Source organism: Dryobates pubescens, chromosome W, assembly GCF_014839835.1.
Source record: "Dryobates pubescens isolate bDryPub1 chromosome W, bDryPub1.pri, whole genome shotgun sequence".
Taxonomy (NCBI): domain Eukaryota; kingdom Metazoa; phylum Chordata; class Aves; order Piciformes; family Picidae; genus Dryobates; species Dryobates pubescens.
This window is the reverse complement of record NC_071656.1, coordinates 1,938,941-1,953,133: the sequence shown is the minus strand read 5'-3', so window position 1 is coordinate 1,953,133 and position 14,193 is coordinate 1,938,941. Positions and strand designations below refer to the sequence as shown.

The 14,193-nt window shown below is 44.3% G+C and overlaps 1 protein-coding gene across 1 annotated transcript in view; it reads right to left on the bottom strand.

The window, feature by feature from the left end:
- LOC128899328 (mothers against decapentaplegic homolog 2-like) overlaps nucleotides 1-14,193 on the bottom strand; it is a 168,393-nt gene that overhangs the window by 78,843 nt on the left and 75,357 nt on the right. The window contains exons 3-5 of the mRNA XM_054177719.1: nucleotides 3,979-4,068; nucleotides 2,737-2,930; nucleotides 2,114-2,248 (exon numbers count right to left, since the gene is read on the bottom strand). Coding sequence (XP_054033694.1) covers nucleotides 2,114-2,248; nucleotides 2,737-2,930; nucleotides 3,979-4,068 — 419 coding nt within the window. The remainder of the gene's footprint in view (nucleotides 1-2,113; nucleotides 2,249-2,736; nucleotides 2,931-3,978; nucleotides 4,069-14,193) is intronic.

The window sequence follows — 14,193 nt, the reverse complement described above, 5'->3', positions numbered from 1 at the left end:
AATTCAGTGTATTCCGCAAAGAAATCTCACTTTAGCTGAGAGTTTAAATTCAGAGTGTTGTACAGATACAACATCACACCCCAAGGGAGAATCCATGAGGCATCTACGGTGCATGAACCCTAAGATCCCTGAGAGCCCTGAGTCAACTGAGACTCGCTGTTCCTTTTCTTTGCCTCGTCTGTGGAGAGACAAACTGTTTTCTGTTTTCTTGTTTCCTGGTTTTTGAACTTCTGAATCATCTAATCTGAGGAGGGCCAGAATGGACTGTGAACTTTACTTACGAATTGTAGATATTGTTTTAGATTAGATGGATAGTATTAACAGCCAATGAAACTGCTTTTAAGGGGTGGATTGTCACAGTTTTAGCCTATGCCTTTAAAATTAAGCTGCAAATTACGAGCAGAAAAGTAGAGAAATATAAATAATTCACTATTGTGTGTAAAAGGGAAAACAAAAGATTATTCTAAACAGATTAATTGGACAGTTGTTCCATAACATCTTTCACATTTCACTTCCATTCTCATTCCTTTTCTTTTTCTCTAGCTGCTTAGCTGTTCTGCTGAGGAGACAATAACCGCTTCTGGCTGACCTTGAGAAAAGATAAGAACGCTAACACTGTTTCTTTGAACTAACATTCCTCCCATCTCCTGTGGGTTCAAAAATTTACCTGTATAATATTGTAAATACTGTATATTTTGTACATATTCATTGCATTCCATTGTAGAGTGTAGTTTTTGCTTATAAATACAGCTTCCATTTGCTTCCAACTGAGTTAGTTGTGCTTAGTTAATGTGTAATGGGAAATTTCAACCCACCATACTGTCGAGACACACAGGATTTATCAGAAACTACCCAAATATTCAAGATTAAGTTAGTGAGGTCAAAGTAATATGCCATGATATGAATACAACAGGAGGGTGTCAGTGAAAAAGAGGAGGCAAGGTGTGGTTAAGCTGCATAAACATTTAAAGATCACGTGAATACCCACAGTCACCTTGAAAGGATTTCCTGCAAATAACTATCCAGTTGCTTTAGCTCATTTCCATATCACTGGATTTTCAAATGGTGGCTTTTCAGTAAGTTGTTTGTAAATGCTATCAAAAGCCCTCAGCTTTTGCTCTTTAAAGATCTGCTGTCTCTAGGTGGAAATAAATGTGGCACAAATTAAACAGATGAGATGAAATTAATTGAATAATTTTTGGTACCTTTTCACTCCTTGGATACAATTAAAGAAAACGCAAGCAACATCCTGTTTAAGACATATAGATACAATTTATATATTGCATATATTTGAGTTTCAAGGCAGTCATATTATTCATCAAGAGAGTCTATATCTGAATTTTAAGCTTGTACTTAACATAGCTCTGTTACACATTTATGAGAAAAATTCAGCTTTGCTTGGTTTTACATTCCAGGCATCTTCCTGAAGAAATAGGAAACAGGAAGTTGGAGAAGCAAACAAAGGTCACTGATTTTGTGTTTCAGTAAGGGTACAGGATTTCAGATGCACTGTAGCAGATTAGTCTTGGTATTTGGGTGGGGAAGAGGCAAAGAGGGAAAGAAGGAATTCTTTAAGAGTTTAATATTTTTAGGTTGTTCTTTCATACTAAAAAGACAAAACTGTATGCGCATGATAGTAACAAATACACAAAGCACATCTTGATCAATTGTAAACTATGTATCAAAACACTTTTTAAATCACTGTTTTACAACATAAAGTTTTCTCCACATACTGGATATAGTGAGACTGAGTAGTAGTTTACTACTCAATCTCCAACAGACAGCATTTGACAACCTCTATATCGTTGTAAAACAAGATTAAAGCATAAGGTGAAGGTCTGCTTTTTACTCATTAGCATTCTGAATCTTAAATAAGCTATTGAAACCAAGTAAGGTATTGTGAAACCACGGCAATGTGGTTTCACACAGGATCGTGTTCTGCCAACAACAGTGTTCAGATATTTTCACTGAAGTTAATACATGAAATCAACTAGATTTAATTTATTGGTGCATCTTTCAATTACTTTGATCACTTAGGAGGATGAAATTACCATCTTTGTTCCAGTAGTGCAATGTTAAATATATTGTTTACAGTGGGGGGTTAAGAAAATACCTGGTATGTAATTGCTCTGTGGTTCAATTCCAGCTGGAAAGTTAGTGTTTTCAGGAATGGAATGGGTATAGTCATCGAGAGGCGGAAGCTCCATTAGAATTTCAGTGTGCCGTGGCACTAGTACAGGAGGCAAGACTGGAAAAGCAAAATTCAATGCATTAGTGAGATCCTCAAAATATACACTTCTGTTAGCTAAAATGAAAAACAAAAATCTATGTAATCTAACAATTTCTTATTATGTTTTGAAATTTTTGAAATAATGCAACTGTACTGCTGGTTACTAGAAGAAACAGATTGCTGAGGCACTCTTGAGTAAGACTATTCCACATTAGGAAAGATAAGTTATTTCTATTCTCCTTTTCAGTCCAGATTCTACTTAGCCAGCTGAAAACTGCTAGTGGTATTGAAAATGTTTATCAGGGTATTCAACACATTTGTAAAGGTTTTTCGGTATCTTTGCTATTAAATACTTCCAGGACAGGGCATTCTCAAAAGATTTATTTCTAAGGATCTTGTATTTTTGGCAAGAGAAAGCATCATCTTTCTCTATTTTTCATTTAAATCATTATGCTGAATGAGTACATACAGATAGTGCTATAAAAAGTCAGAAGCAGTCTTCCTACCTGGTGTCTCCACTCTCTGGTAGTGGTAAGGGTTTATACATACTTCATCCTTTTTAAGATTGAAAGCATATTCACAGTTTTCAATTGCTTTAAGTTCATGGTGACTGTGAAGATCTGGCCAGCGCCACAAACGACAGTAAATAACATGTGGTAATCCTTTACGATGAGATACCTGTAGACGGCCATCAAGAGATCTATAGGGGAAAGATGTTTAGAAGTGTTTACAGACTGTGTCCTGTCTCTTAATCACTCAAGACCAACACTGAATTCTTACACTCTTGTTAAAAGGCTTCAAATGTGATAAAAATGATGGTATCAAGCAGGGCCCTAGCTCATTTTTGAGCTGCTTGAATTATTGCTGATGAATTCAGAGTTCATTAAAAGCTACTTTACCTCCACCCAAGTATTTAGGATGATTGTTAAAAATAAATAAATAAATGATTACACACTTAATAGTCCCTTCTGCTGCTAAACCTCAAGGATTTGCTGTGGCATAGATGCTTTATGGCTTTAAACGTAATTCCAACAGGACTGCAAATGAGCACTCAGCTGCCCAAATGATCCAGATAGCGGTATAACTGTAATGCAAAAAGCATAAATGCATATATTGTAAGGGCTGTACAGTTAATCTTCTTGACTTCATCTGCCTTGCTACCAGCTGAAAATGTTTTGCTAGTTTTAAGACAGACTGCATATGCTTACACAAATGCCGATGTTTATGATTGTTATGGGATGTGAGACAAACCTCAATACACAAATCAAGTAACATGACATGATAAAATAAAATCTGTTTAGAATTTTCCCATCATTAACTACTGAAGAATTTACAAACAATTCTTTAGTAGCTTGTATATGAGCCAATTAGTATATTTTAACTGAAAGATCGTGGCATACGAAGTAGTTTAAACACTTTGCAAGGTTTGGTCTAAAGAATTAAGTTTCCCAACTTTGTTAATATAAATACAAAATCACATTAGAGTTTGCATTTAACAAGTCCTCCTATTCTTTCAATAGCACTGGCGTGAAAAAGGAATATTCCAGAATTAGAATTTCATTGGTGAAAACATCAACTGAGAACACTTGGATTTCTACACTGGCAAGCAAATATTTTAAAACGCTGTACCACGAGAGGTCTAGGAAGCATTTCAGTCTATTTTACAGCTAAAGCATCCCATTACAGACCCTCCAAAGCCAATCCCTCCCATAAGATTTCTGTGATGTGAGAGAGGGCAGAATATTCACCTGGTTTGTTCAGAGAAGCTGTAAAGGCCTGTTGTATCCCACTGATCTATCGTGTTTGGTGTACTCAGTCCCAAAATTTCAGAGCAAGTGCTGTGCATAAATTGAAAACAAAAACCAAAAAATTGATATGAATATGGAACATGGTTATTCAAAACGCCATGATGTCAAACATGGAAAAATGTACAGAATATTTCCTTTCATATAGAAGATAGAGAGCATTGTTAGACTTGCATTTAAACTTACATCTCATGCTATATTTTCTATATGAAGGAGGCTGTCAAAACGGAACACGTGATTAAAGGTAAATGATAATGTTTTTAAAAGGTGAATAGGTTCTCTGGTTTTAAGTCATCAATACAGTTGTAATGTTCCTTAAAACAGGCAAAACTTCCTCAGCCTAGCTCTTAACAAAATTCCATTTTAAAGGGTAGTTTCTGGGTTGTGTTTTTTGGTTTTGTTTTTAAACATAAGCTTCTCTAAGACTTCAAACAAATGTTATGTGTTTATGAAACTAAACATCACAATCTTTCAGGTACCACCACTTAAACATTAATCTCATTCTCCATGCACATAGTAATTTGCTGTTTATCCCAAAACAAGAAAATCCAGACTCTGAAGATAAGTACATTGTAGTTGATGCTTCTCAATGTTTTCTGTACTCTCCTTGATTAAAGAACTAAATGTTCTTCCCATTGCATACAAAACACAGAATATTTAACAACTTTACAGTATAGTATTTTAAACCTTAACTAGATTTTAAACTTCAATTGCTAACCCCCCTAAAAAAGAAAAATTGCTAAAAAAAGCCCCAAAACTTGAATTGTTATATCAAGCAGAAGGAGAGACAACTAATTATTTACCAACCTAGTTCAATGGTAAGTTCATAACAGTAAAAAAACAAAGGAGACTTTGGTTATAAGCACAAATTGAAAACAGCAGCAGATTTAAGCAAAGCAAGAAGACAGCATCAGCTTGTAAAAGGGTGGCAGACTTTCAGAAGCATAAATCAAACTCAACTCTATGATAGACTTGCTCTGTGACCACTGAAAATTGACTTTATTTTATATAAGTAACAGAGAACTAGACTTCATACCTCAGAAAGGAAGATAATTGGGTTTACAAGTAACTTATATCTCTACTTTCTAATTACAAAGCCTGAAGTTTGGCTGCTACATTAAAATTAATAGTCTCTGAAAAACTGCAACAGAAAACAATCCAAGTTCACAGCTTTAACAATAGGTGTTACAATTTAAATTTAAATTTGAACTACTAAGGTGATGACAAGGTTGAGTCCTTATGGATAAGAATCAGGAGTAAGGCCAGCAAGAGTATTATCGTAGTGGGAATATGTTATAGACCATCCAATCAGGATGAAGAGGTAGTGTTGAGGATCTATAAAAGGATATTTTAATGTTCAATAAGCGGAGTGACTCATTAAAATATTAATAATTTTATTAATCATACAAATAAAATAAAAATAAAAATAAAAATAAAAATAAAAACCACAACACTAATAAAAACCTTTTTACAGATTCGAGGTGTTTGGTTGTGGAACAGATGCCTCACCAGCAGGGACAAGTAACAATTTGAACAATATGTACAAAAATCCAGAAACAACAAACTTTAAACTGTAAAGAAAAGGAACCTCGGCAATGAAGCCGAAGATTGCCCACAACGGGGGGGGGGGGGGGGGACACGACTCCAGAATTCCCTAAGGCAACAGACCTTCAATAGATGCTTATAAAAATCAGATATTGTAATTACTCACTGATCCGGATACCTCGTGGCACACGTTAAGATCTAGACAAACCAAAATGGCGTCGACCACGTGGAAACTGTAGGAGCACCATTTCACTTTCTGTTGGTGTCTGCAGCTTATTACCGAGGCAGGATTTATTCCCAAAAGATTTGTACCTGAAAGCTTTGTAGAGAGGAGGTTTCTCGGCTGTAATCCTTTTGTAGCAGTGCTCGCTCCTTGCTCCAGTCAAACAAAACTGTCCCAGGGACTCAGCTCCTCTGGGGTTTCGCCTCTCGGCCCAGCAAGATGTGTGATTGTCCTCTGGGCTTTACAATGCTAAGGCAGCAAGGGGTCTCTGTTGTCTTGTCTGGGTAAACTGAAACACAGTTCAGCTTCCAAGCAAAGCTTGTGTTTTCTTCCAGAGGGTGGACAACTGCAAGACGACCCTCTGGCTCTTTGGGCTGATACTTATAGATTTCCCAAGGCAATAATGGCCAGTAGCAACACAGATCTAGGGGTAAAACCCTGGTATTGCAACCTATAGAAAACCTTCTTTTCAAATGTAGCCAAAAGCACGCCCACCTGGCTCATTGTCTGACTCAGAGCCATCTTGAGGCTTTTTTGTCCATTCAGGACAGGTAGATGAATTTTTTTATAAGCAGTTGAGAGAGGTTTCACAATTGCTACCCCTTGTTCTCATGGGGGACTTCAACTTCCCAGATATCTGCAGGAAATACAATACAGCAGAGAGAAAACAGTTCCAGAGGTTCCTGGAGCGTGTGGAAAATAACTTCCTGACACAACTGGTGAGGGAGACAACCAGGGAAGGTGCCTTCCTGGACCCACTTCTTTTGAACAGGGAAGAACTTGTGGAGGAAGTAAAGAATGGAGGCCATATAGGGCACAGCAATCATGAGATGATTTGAGTTTTCAGTCCTTGGGGAAACAAGGAGAGGAGTTAGTAAAACTGCCACCTTGACCTTCTGGAGGGCAAACTTAGGTGTGTTAAAGAGACTGATTGACAAAGTCCTTTAGGAGGCCACTCTGAAGGATATATGAGTCCAGGAAGGCTGGACATACTTCAAGAGGGAAATCTTAAAGGCACAGGAGCAGGTTGTCCCTGTGTGCCAAAAACCGAGTCGATGGGGAAGGAGTCCGGCCTGGCTGAATATGGTGGACCTTTAGCTGGATCTCAAGAACAAAAGGAGTCTATGGCCTTTGGAAGAGAGGACAGGTCTCTCATGAGGACTATAAAGATGCAGTGAAGCTATGCAGGGAGAAAATTAGGAGAGCCAAAGCACAGCTAGAGCTCAGCCTAGCTACAGTTGTTCTACAAATTCATTAACAACAAAAGTAGGACTAGGGAAAAATCTCCATCCTTTAATGGACACAGATGGAAACATAATGACTAAGGATGAGGAGAAGGATGAGGTACTCAATGCCTACTTTGTCTCAGTCTTCAGCACTGGATCCAGCAGTTGCCTGGACACCCAGCCTCGCGAGCTAGGAGGCAGGGAGGGGAAGCTTAATGAGGTCATCACAATAAAAGAGGAAGTGGTCAGTGACCTGCTATGCCATCTAGATGCACACAAGTCTATAGGGACAGATGGGTTACACCCAAGGGTGCTGAAGGAGTTGGCAGATGTGCTCGCCAAACCACTTACCATTATTTACCTGAAGTCCTGGCTAACTGAGGAGGTCCCAATGAACTGGAGGGTAGCAAATGTAACACCCATCTGGAAGAAAGGAGGATCTGGGAAACTATAGACCTGTCAATCTCACCTCCGTAGCAGGGAAGGTCATGGAGCAGAACATCTCAAGTGCCATTGAGTGCTCTATAAAGGACAACCAGGGGATCAAGCCCAGTCAGTATGGGTTTATGAAAGGTAGGTTTTTCTGGATGAACCTCATCTCCTTCTATGACAGGATGACTTGACTATTGGATAAGGGAAAGGCTGTGGCTATTGTCTACCTAGACTTTTGAAAAGCCTTTGACACCATTTCCCATAGAATTCTCATGGAAAAACTGGGTGCTCATGGCTTGGATGAGTGCATGCTCTGCTGGTTAAAGCACTGGCTGGCTGGCTGGGCCCAAAGAGTGGTGGTCAATGGAGTTAAAGCCAGCTGGCAGCCAGTCACAAGTGGTGTTCCTCAGGGCTCAGTGTTGGCACCACTTCTGTTTAACATCTTTATTGATGATCTTGATAAGGACATAGAGGGTATCATCAGTAAGTTTGCAGATGACACCAAGTTAGGTGGGAGTGTTGATCTGTACAAGGGTAGGGAGGCTCTTCAGAGGGACTTGGATAGATTGGATTGATGGGCCAATGTTAATGGCATGAGCTTCAACAGGGCCAAGTGCCTGGTCCTGCACTTGGGTCACAACAACCCCATGCAATGCTACAGGCTTTGGGAAGTGTGGCTGGAAAGCTGTCTGGCAGAAAGGGACCTGGGGGTTCTAATTGACAAGAGGCTGAATATGAGCCAGCAGTATGCCCAGGTGGCCAAGAAAGCCAATGGCATCCTGGTTTGTATTAGAAATACTGTGTCCAGCAGGAGTAGGGAGGTGATTGTCCACCTGTACTCAGCACTGGTGAGGCCACACCTCAAGTATTGTGTCCAGTTTTGGGCACCTCAATACAAGACAGGTATCAGGGTGCTGGAATAAGTGCAGGTGAGGGCAATGAAGCTGGTGAAAGGCCTGGAGAATCTTATGAACAGTGAATGAAGGAGCTGGGGCTATTTAGTTTGAAGAGAAGGCTAAAGGGGGGACCATATTGTTCTCTACAACTACTTGAAAGGACGTTGTGGAGAAGTTGGTGCCGGTCTCTTCTCAAGGGTAATTGGCAATAGAACAAGAGGGAGTGGCCTCAAACTGCAACAGGATAGGTTTAGACTGGACATCAGGAAAAAAATAATTCACAGAAAGAGTAGTCAGATATTGGAAAAGGCTGTTGAAGGAGGTGGTTGAGTCACCACCTCTGGATGTGGTATGTGGCAGTTTAGGCTGGGTGCCTCCTGTTGCTGCAACATAAGTTAAACCTCCAGTGTCCCGAGTGTCCAACCCAGTAAGGTGGACACAAGAAATAGCGTATTTCCTACCCATAAATCCTGCACCCTATAAACACATCTGCAAAGTCATTCTCTTCCTCTTTCTCCCTGTGGTGAAGGCACATTATGCCCAGATATTGAATCTTGTCCCAGCACGTGGACAAGTTCCCCCTCCTTCAGGAGGAAGACAAAAGCCAAGGCATTAGCCAGGCCAGCATGCACCCATGGGCTTGTGCAAATACCAAGTATGGGCATAATTCTAGCTTCACGCTTTCTATAGTATCACAGTATCACACAGTATCACAGTAACTAAGGTTGGAAGAGACCCCAAGGATCATCAAGTCCAACCTGTTCCAACAGACCTCACAACTAGACCATGGCACCAAGTGCCACGTCCAATCTCCCCTTGAACACCTCCAGGGACGGCGACTCCACCACCTCCCTGGGCAGCCCATTCCAATGACGAATGACTTGCTCAGTGAAGAACTTTTTCCTCACCTCGAGTCTAAACCTCCCCTGGCACAACTTGAGACTGTGTCCCCTTGTTCTGGTGCTGGTTGCCTGGGAGAAGAGACCAACCCCCTCCTATCTACAACCACCTTTCAGGTAGTTGTAGAGGGCAATGAGGTCACCCCTGAGCCTTCTCTTCTCCAGGCTAAACAATCCCAGCTCCCTCAGCCTCTCCTCATAGGGCTTGTACTCAAGGCCTCTCACCAGCCTTGTTGCCCTTCTCTGGACACGTTCAAGTGTCTCGATGTCCTTCCTAAACTGAGGGGCCCAGAACTGGACACAGTACTCAAGGTGTGGCCTAACCAATGCAGAGTACAGGGGCACAATGACCTCCCTGCTCCTGCTGGCCACACTATTCCTAATACAGGCCAGGATGCCATTGGCCCTCTTGGCCACCTGGGCACACTGCTGGCTCATGTTTAGGCAGGTGTCAATCAGCACCCCCAGGTCCCTCTCTGTTTGGCAGCTCTTCAGCCACTCTGACCCCAGCCTGTAGCTCTGCATGGGGTTGCCGTGGCCAAAGTGCAGCACCCGGCACTTGGACTTATTAAATGCCATCCCATTGGACTCTGCCCATCTGTCCAGTCGGTCAAGGTCCCTCTGCAGAGCCTTTCTACCCTCTGACTAACATCTGTTCCCAACTTGGTGTCATCTGCAAACTTGCTGATGACTGACTCAACCCCCTCATCCAGATCATCAATGAAGATGTTAAAGAGGATGGAGCCCAGCACTGATCCCTGGGGGACGCCACTGGTGACTGGCCGCCAGCCGGATGTGGCACCATTCACCACCACTCTCTGGGCTCGGCCCTCCAGCCAGTTCCTAACCCAGCACAGAGTGTTGCGGTCCAAACCACGAGCTGACAGCTTAGCCAGCAGTTTACTGCGGGGGACAGTGTCAAAGGCCTTGCTGAAGTCCAGATAGACTACATCCACAGGCCTCCCCACATCCACCAGACAGGTCACCTGATCATAGAAGGAGATCAGGTTGGAGAGGCAGGACCTGCCCTTCCTAAATCCATGTTGGCTGGACCTGAGCCCTTGGCCGTCCTTCAGGTGCGCAGTTATTGTCACCAGGATAATCTCTTCCATCACTTTCCCTGGCACTGAGGTCAGGCTGACTGGTCTGTAGTTTCCAGGTTCCTCCATCCGTCCCTTCTTGTGGATGGGCACCACGTTGGCCAGTTTCCAGTCATCTGGGACCTCACCAGTGAGCCAGGACTGGAGGAAAATGATGGAGAGCAGCTTGGCCAGCTCATCTGCCAGCTCTCTTAGCACCCTAGAATGGATCCCATCCGGTCCCATGGACTTGTGGGTGTCCAAGTGGCTCAGCAGGTCCCGAAGTAATTCCTCATGGATTTCTGGGGCATTACACTGCTCCCTGACCCTATTACCCAGCTCAGGAGGCCACTCATCCTGGACTCCTACCTTGCTGTTAAACATCGAGGCAAAGAAGGCATTCAGGACCTCAGCCTTTTCCTCATCTTCGGTCACCGTGTTCCCCTCCAGGTCCAGTAAGGAGTGGAGGTTCTTCTTGCCCTTCTTTTTAGCATTGATATATTTGTAAAATTGCTTTTTATTGTCTTTCACAGAGGTGGCCAGCTTCAGTTCCAACTGGGCCTTTGCCTCTCTAATTTTATTCCTACATAATCTAACCACTTCCTTAAACATACCTCAAGAAGCCTTCCCCTCCTTCCAAAGGTGATACAGCCTCTTTTTTTCCCTTAAATCCTTCAGGAGCTGCTTGTCCATCCAGGCCGGTCGCCTTCCCCGCCGGCTCATCTTTTGGCACATGGGGACCGCCAGTTCCTGTGCCTTCAAGAGTTCCTGTTTGAAGTAGGTCCAACCCTCCTGGACCCCTTGGTTCATGAGGGTTGGTACCCAGGGAACTTTACAAATAAGTTTCTTAAAGAGGATGAAGTTTGCCCTCCGGAAGTCCAAGGTGAAGGTTCTGTTGGTGCTCCTCCCTATCTCCCTGCATATTGAAAACTTTACTATCTCGTGGTCACTGCAGCCTAGGCAGCCTCCCACGGTCACATCTCCCACTAGCCCTTCCCTATTGGAGAGCAGCAAGTCAAGCAGAGCCTGTCCCCTGGTAGGCTCACTTAACAGCTGCGTCAGGAAGCAATCCTCTATCCGCTCCAGGAATCTTCTGGACTGCCTTCTCTCTGCTGAATTAAGTTCCCAGCAGATATCCGGCAGGTTGAAGTCCCCCACGATGACAAGATCTGATGATCTTGAAACAGCCTCCAGTTGTTTGTAGAATAATTCATCAACCTCCTCATCCTGGTTGGGTGGTCTATAACAGACTCCAACCAGGATGTCAGATTTGTTGGGCTGCCCTCTGATTTTAACCCACAGGCTCTCAATTCCCTCATCTGCCACCTCAAGTTCTCCCTAATATACAAAGTGTCTCCCTAATATACAAAGCCACCCCTCCTCCTCTCCTCCCTCGCCTATCCCTCCTAAAGAGCCTGTAGCCCCCCAGTGTAGCACTCCAATCGTGCCTGTTGTCCCACCATGTTTCTGAGATGGCGACTATGTCATAGTTGCCCTGGTGGATTAGGACCTCCATCTCATCTTGCTTATTGCCCAGGCTGCGTGCATTGGTGTACATGCACTGCAGCTGGGCTCCTGACCTCTCAATTGACCCTACCTTGTGCCCTACTCTTACCTCTGCAGAGGGACCGATGTCTTCACCCACCCCCTTCAGACCTAGTTTAAAGCCCTCCTAATGAGCCCTGCCAACTCTAGTGCTAGGACTCTCTTGCCCCTTCTAGATAAATGCACCCCATCAGGACCCAGCAGGTCGGGTGCCGTAAAAGTAGCCCCATGATCAAAGAAACCAAAGTTCCTCCGCTGGCACCATTCCCTGAGCCACTTGTTGATGGTGTGGGTTCTCCTGTTCCTCTCAGTGTACTCCCCTGCCACTGAGGGAACTGAGCAGAACACCACTTGTGCGCCTGCCCCATCAATCGTCCAAGGGCCCTGAACTCCTTCTTAATTGCCCTGGTGCCCTTCCTGTCGATCTCATCACTCCCAGCCTGTATTACCAGTAAAGGGTAATAGTCAGAGGGACTGATGAGCTTGGGGATTCCCCTTGCAATGTCCCTTACCTGCGCCCCAGGTAGAGAGCAGACCACCCTGTGGGATGGGTCGGGACGACATATGGGTCTCTCAGTACCCCCCAGGAGAGAGTCCCCAACAACTATAACCCTTCTCCTTTTCTTTGTGGAGCTGGTCGTTATAGCTGGTGGTGGCCACTTGGCCTTAGGCTTGGCCTTAGGCTGCTTCCTGGAGCTGGTCGTTACAGCCGGCGGGGACAGCTTGGCCTTGATCTCCCCTCTGGATGGCTGCTCCTCAGCCCTCTCATCCCCACCGCCCTCAGCCTGCAGGGCCTCATACTTATTATGCAAGGGCAGCGGAGGAGGAGGAGAGGGCCGGGGTGGATTTCTCTTGCCACCCTTGGCAGGGACCTGTGTCCATCCATCTCCGTTTTCCCTTTCCCGTGTTGCCCTTCTCTGGACACGTTCAAGTGTCTCGATGTCCTTCTTAAACTGAGGGGCCCCGAACTGGACACAGTACTCAAGGTGCGGCCTAACCAATGCAGAGTACAGAGGCACAATGACTTCCCTGCTCCTGCTGTCCACACTATTCCTAATGCACTCATTTCAAAGTATCCGTGTCTAGTAGAGTAATCGCTGACGTATAGAAAGATTATAATATTGCTGTGTATAGCCAGGAGCCGCCCGCGTCCCGCTGAGTGGTGGAACTGCACCCTTCATTATATAAATATAGAAATAGTCTGTAACTAGTTCAATTAAGTTCTAATCATAACACTAAGCCACTTGTGGAATGTATTTCACAAACGTGCACTAGAACATGTATATAAGTTAGTGATTCATCAGTTATTAATAATTTGATAATTAATAAAAATAATATTTTCATAATTCATATTTCATAATCATACATTTAATAACTTCTTCACCACACTCTCCTCTCTGCTCCCATGTGTTGTAGTTTGAGCTGGGTGCCCCCCTGGTGCATTCACTTCCTGTGTCCAGAAGTCCAGCCCAGAGGGATGGACACAGGAAATTGTGTATTTCCTACCATAATTCTTTGCACCACTATAAGATCCAGTGCGGAGTCTGGCACTTTCTCTTTCCTTCCCTCTCTGAGACTTGGTAACTGGGGGAGAGATCTCCCGGCCATGGGCCTGATTGGGCCCAAGGCCACAGGGGGATGGGCAGTCTCAGGCCTGGCCAGCTGAGACTAGCCCAGCAGAGGGAGGGGGAAGAAGGAGCCCTGGGGGTTTTGGATGCACCCTCAGGTGGGGATGGGATCTTTCTTTGTCACTGTGCTTTGGGTTTTCTGTAACATTCACTGCTTTCTATTTAAACTTTCATCACTTTTGCAATCCGTTTGTCTGAGTCGTTATTTCTGCCTGTGGTGGGGAGGGGACCTGCCCCAACCCATTACATTTTTTGGCGCACCAACGTGGGGCCAACTGCAGCTCGGATTGCAAAAGATGGAGAGTTTAAATTTAGTTCTGGGCGTCGGTTTGGGTTTGGAAAGTTGGGGCTCAGGTTTTGTGTTACCGGGGCGACTGTATGAACTCCTGTGGACTGCAGAAGGATAGCTGGTGCGTGGTCGATGGCATGGAATTCCCTCCTGTTGCTTGGGAACAGCGAGGGGTGGTTCTTTCTGTGACTTTCTGCCCAGGGTAGCTTAAGAATGCTCGAGTAGCCTAAGAAGGCGAGACCTGCCTTCTCCTCGTTCTCTGCGGAGCGGCAGGGAGCGGAGGAGGGGCAGCGGCAAGCAGAGCGTGGTCGGCCCGCAGCCGCTGCGGGGAGTGGACACCCGCGGCGAGCGGGCAAGCGACTGCTGGAGGTGACTCGGACTCTGCATCGCGGCGAC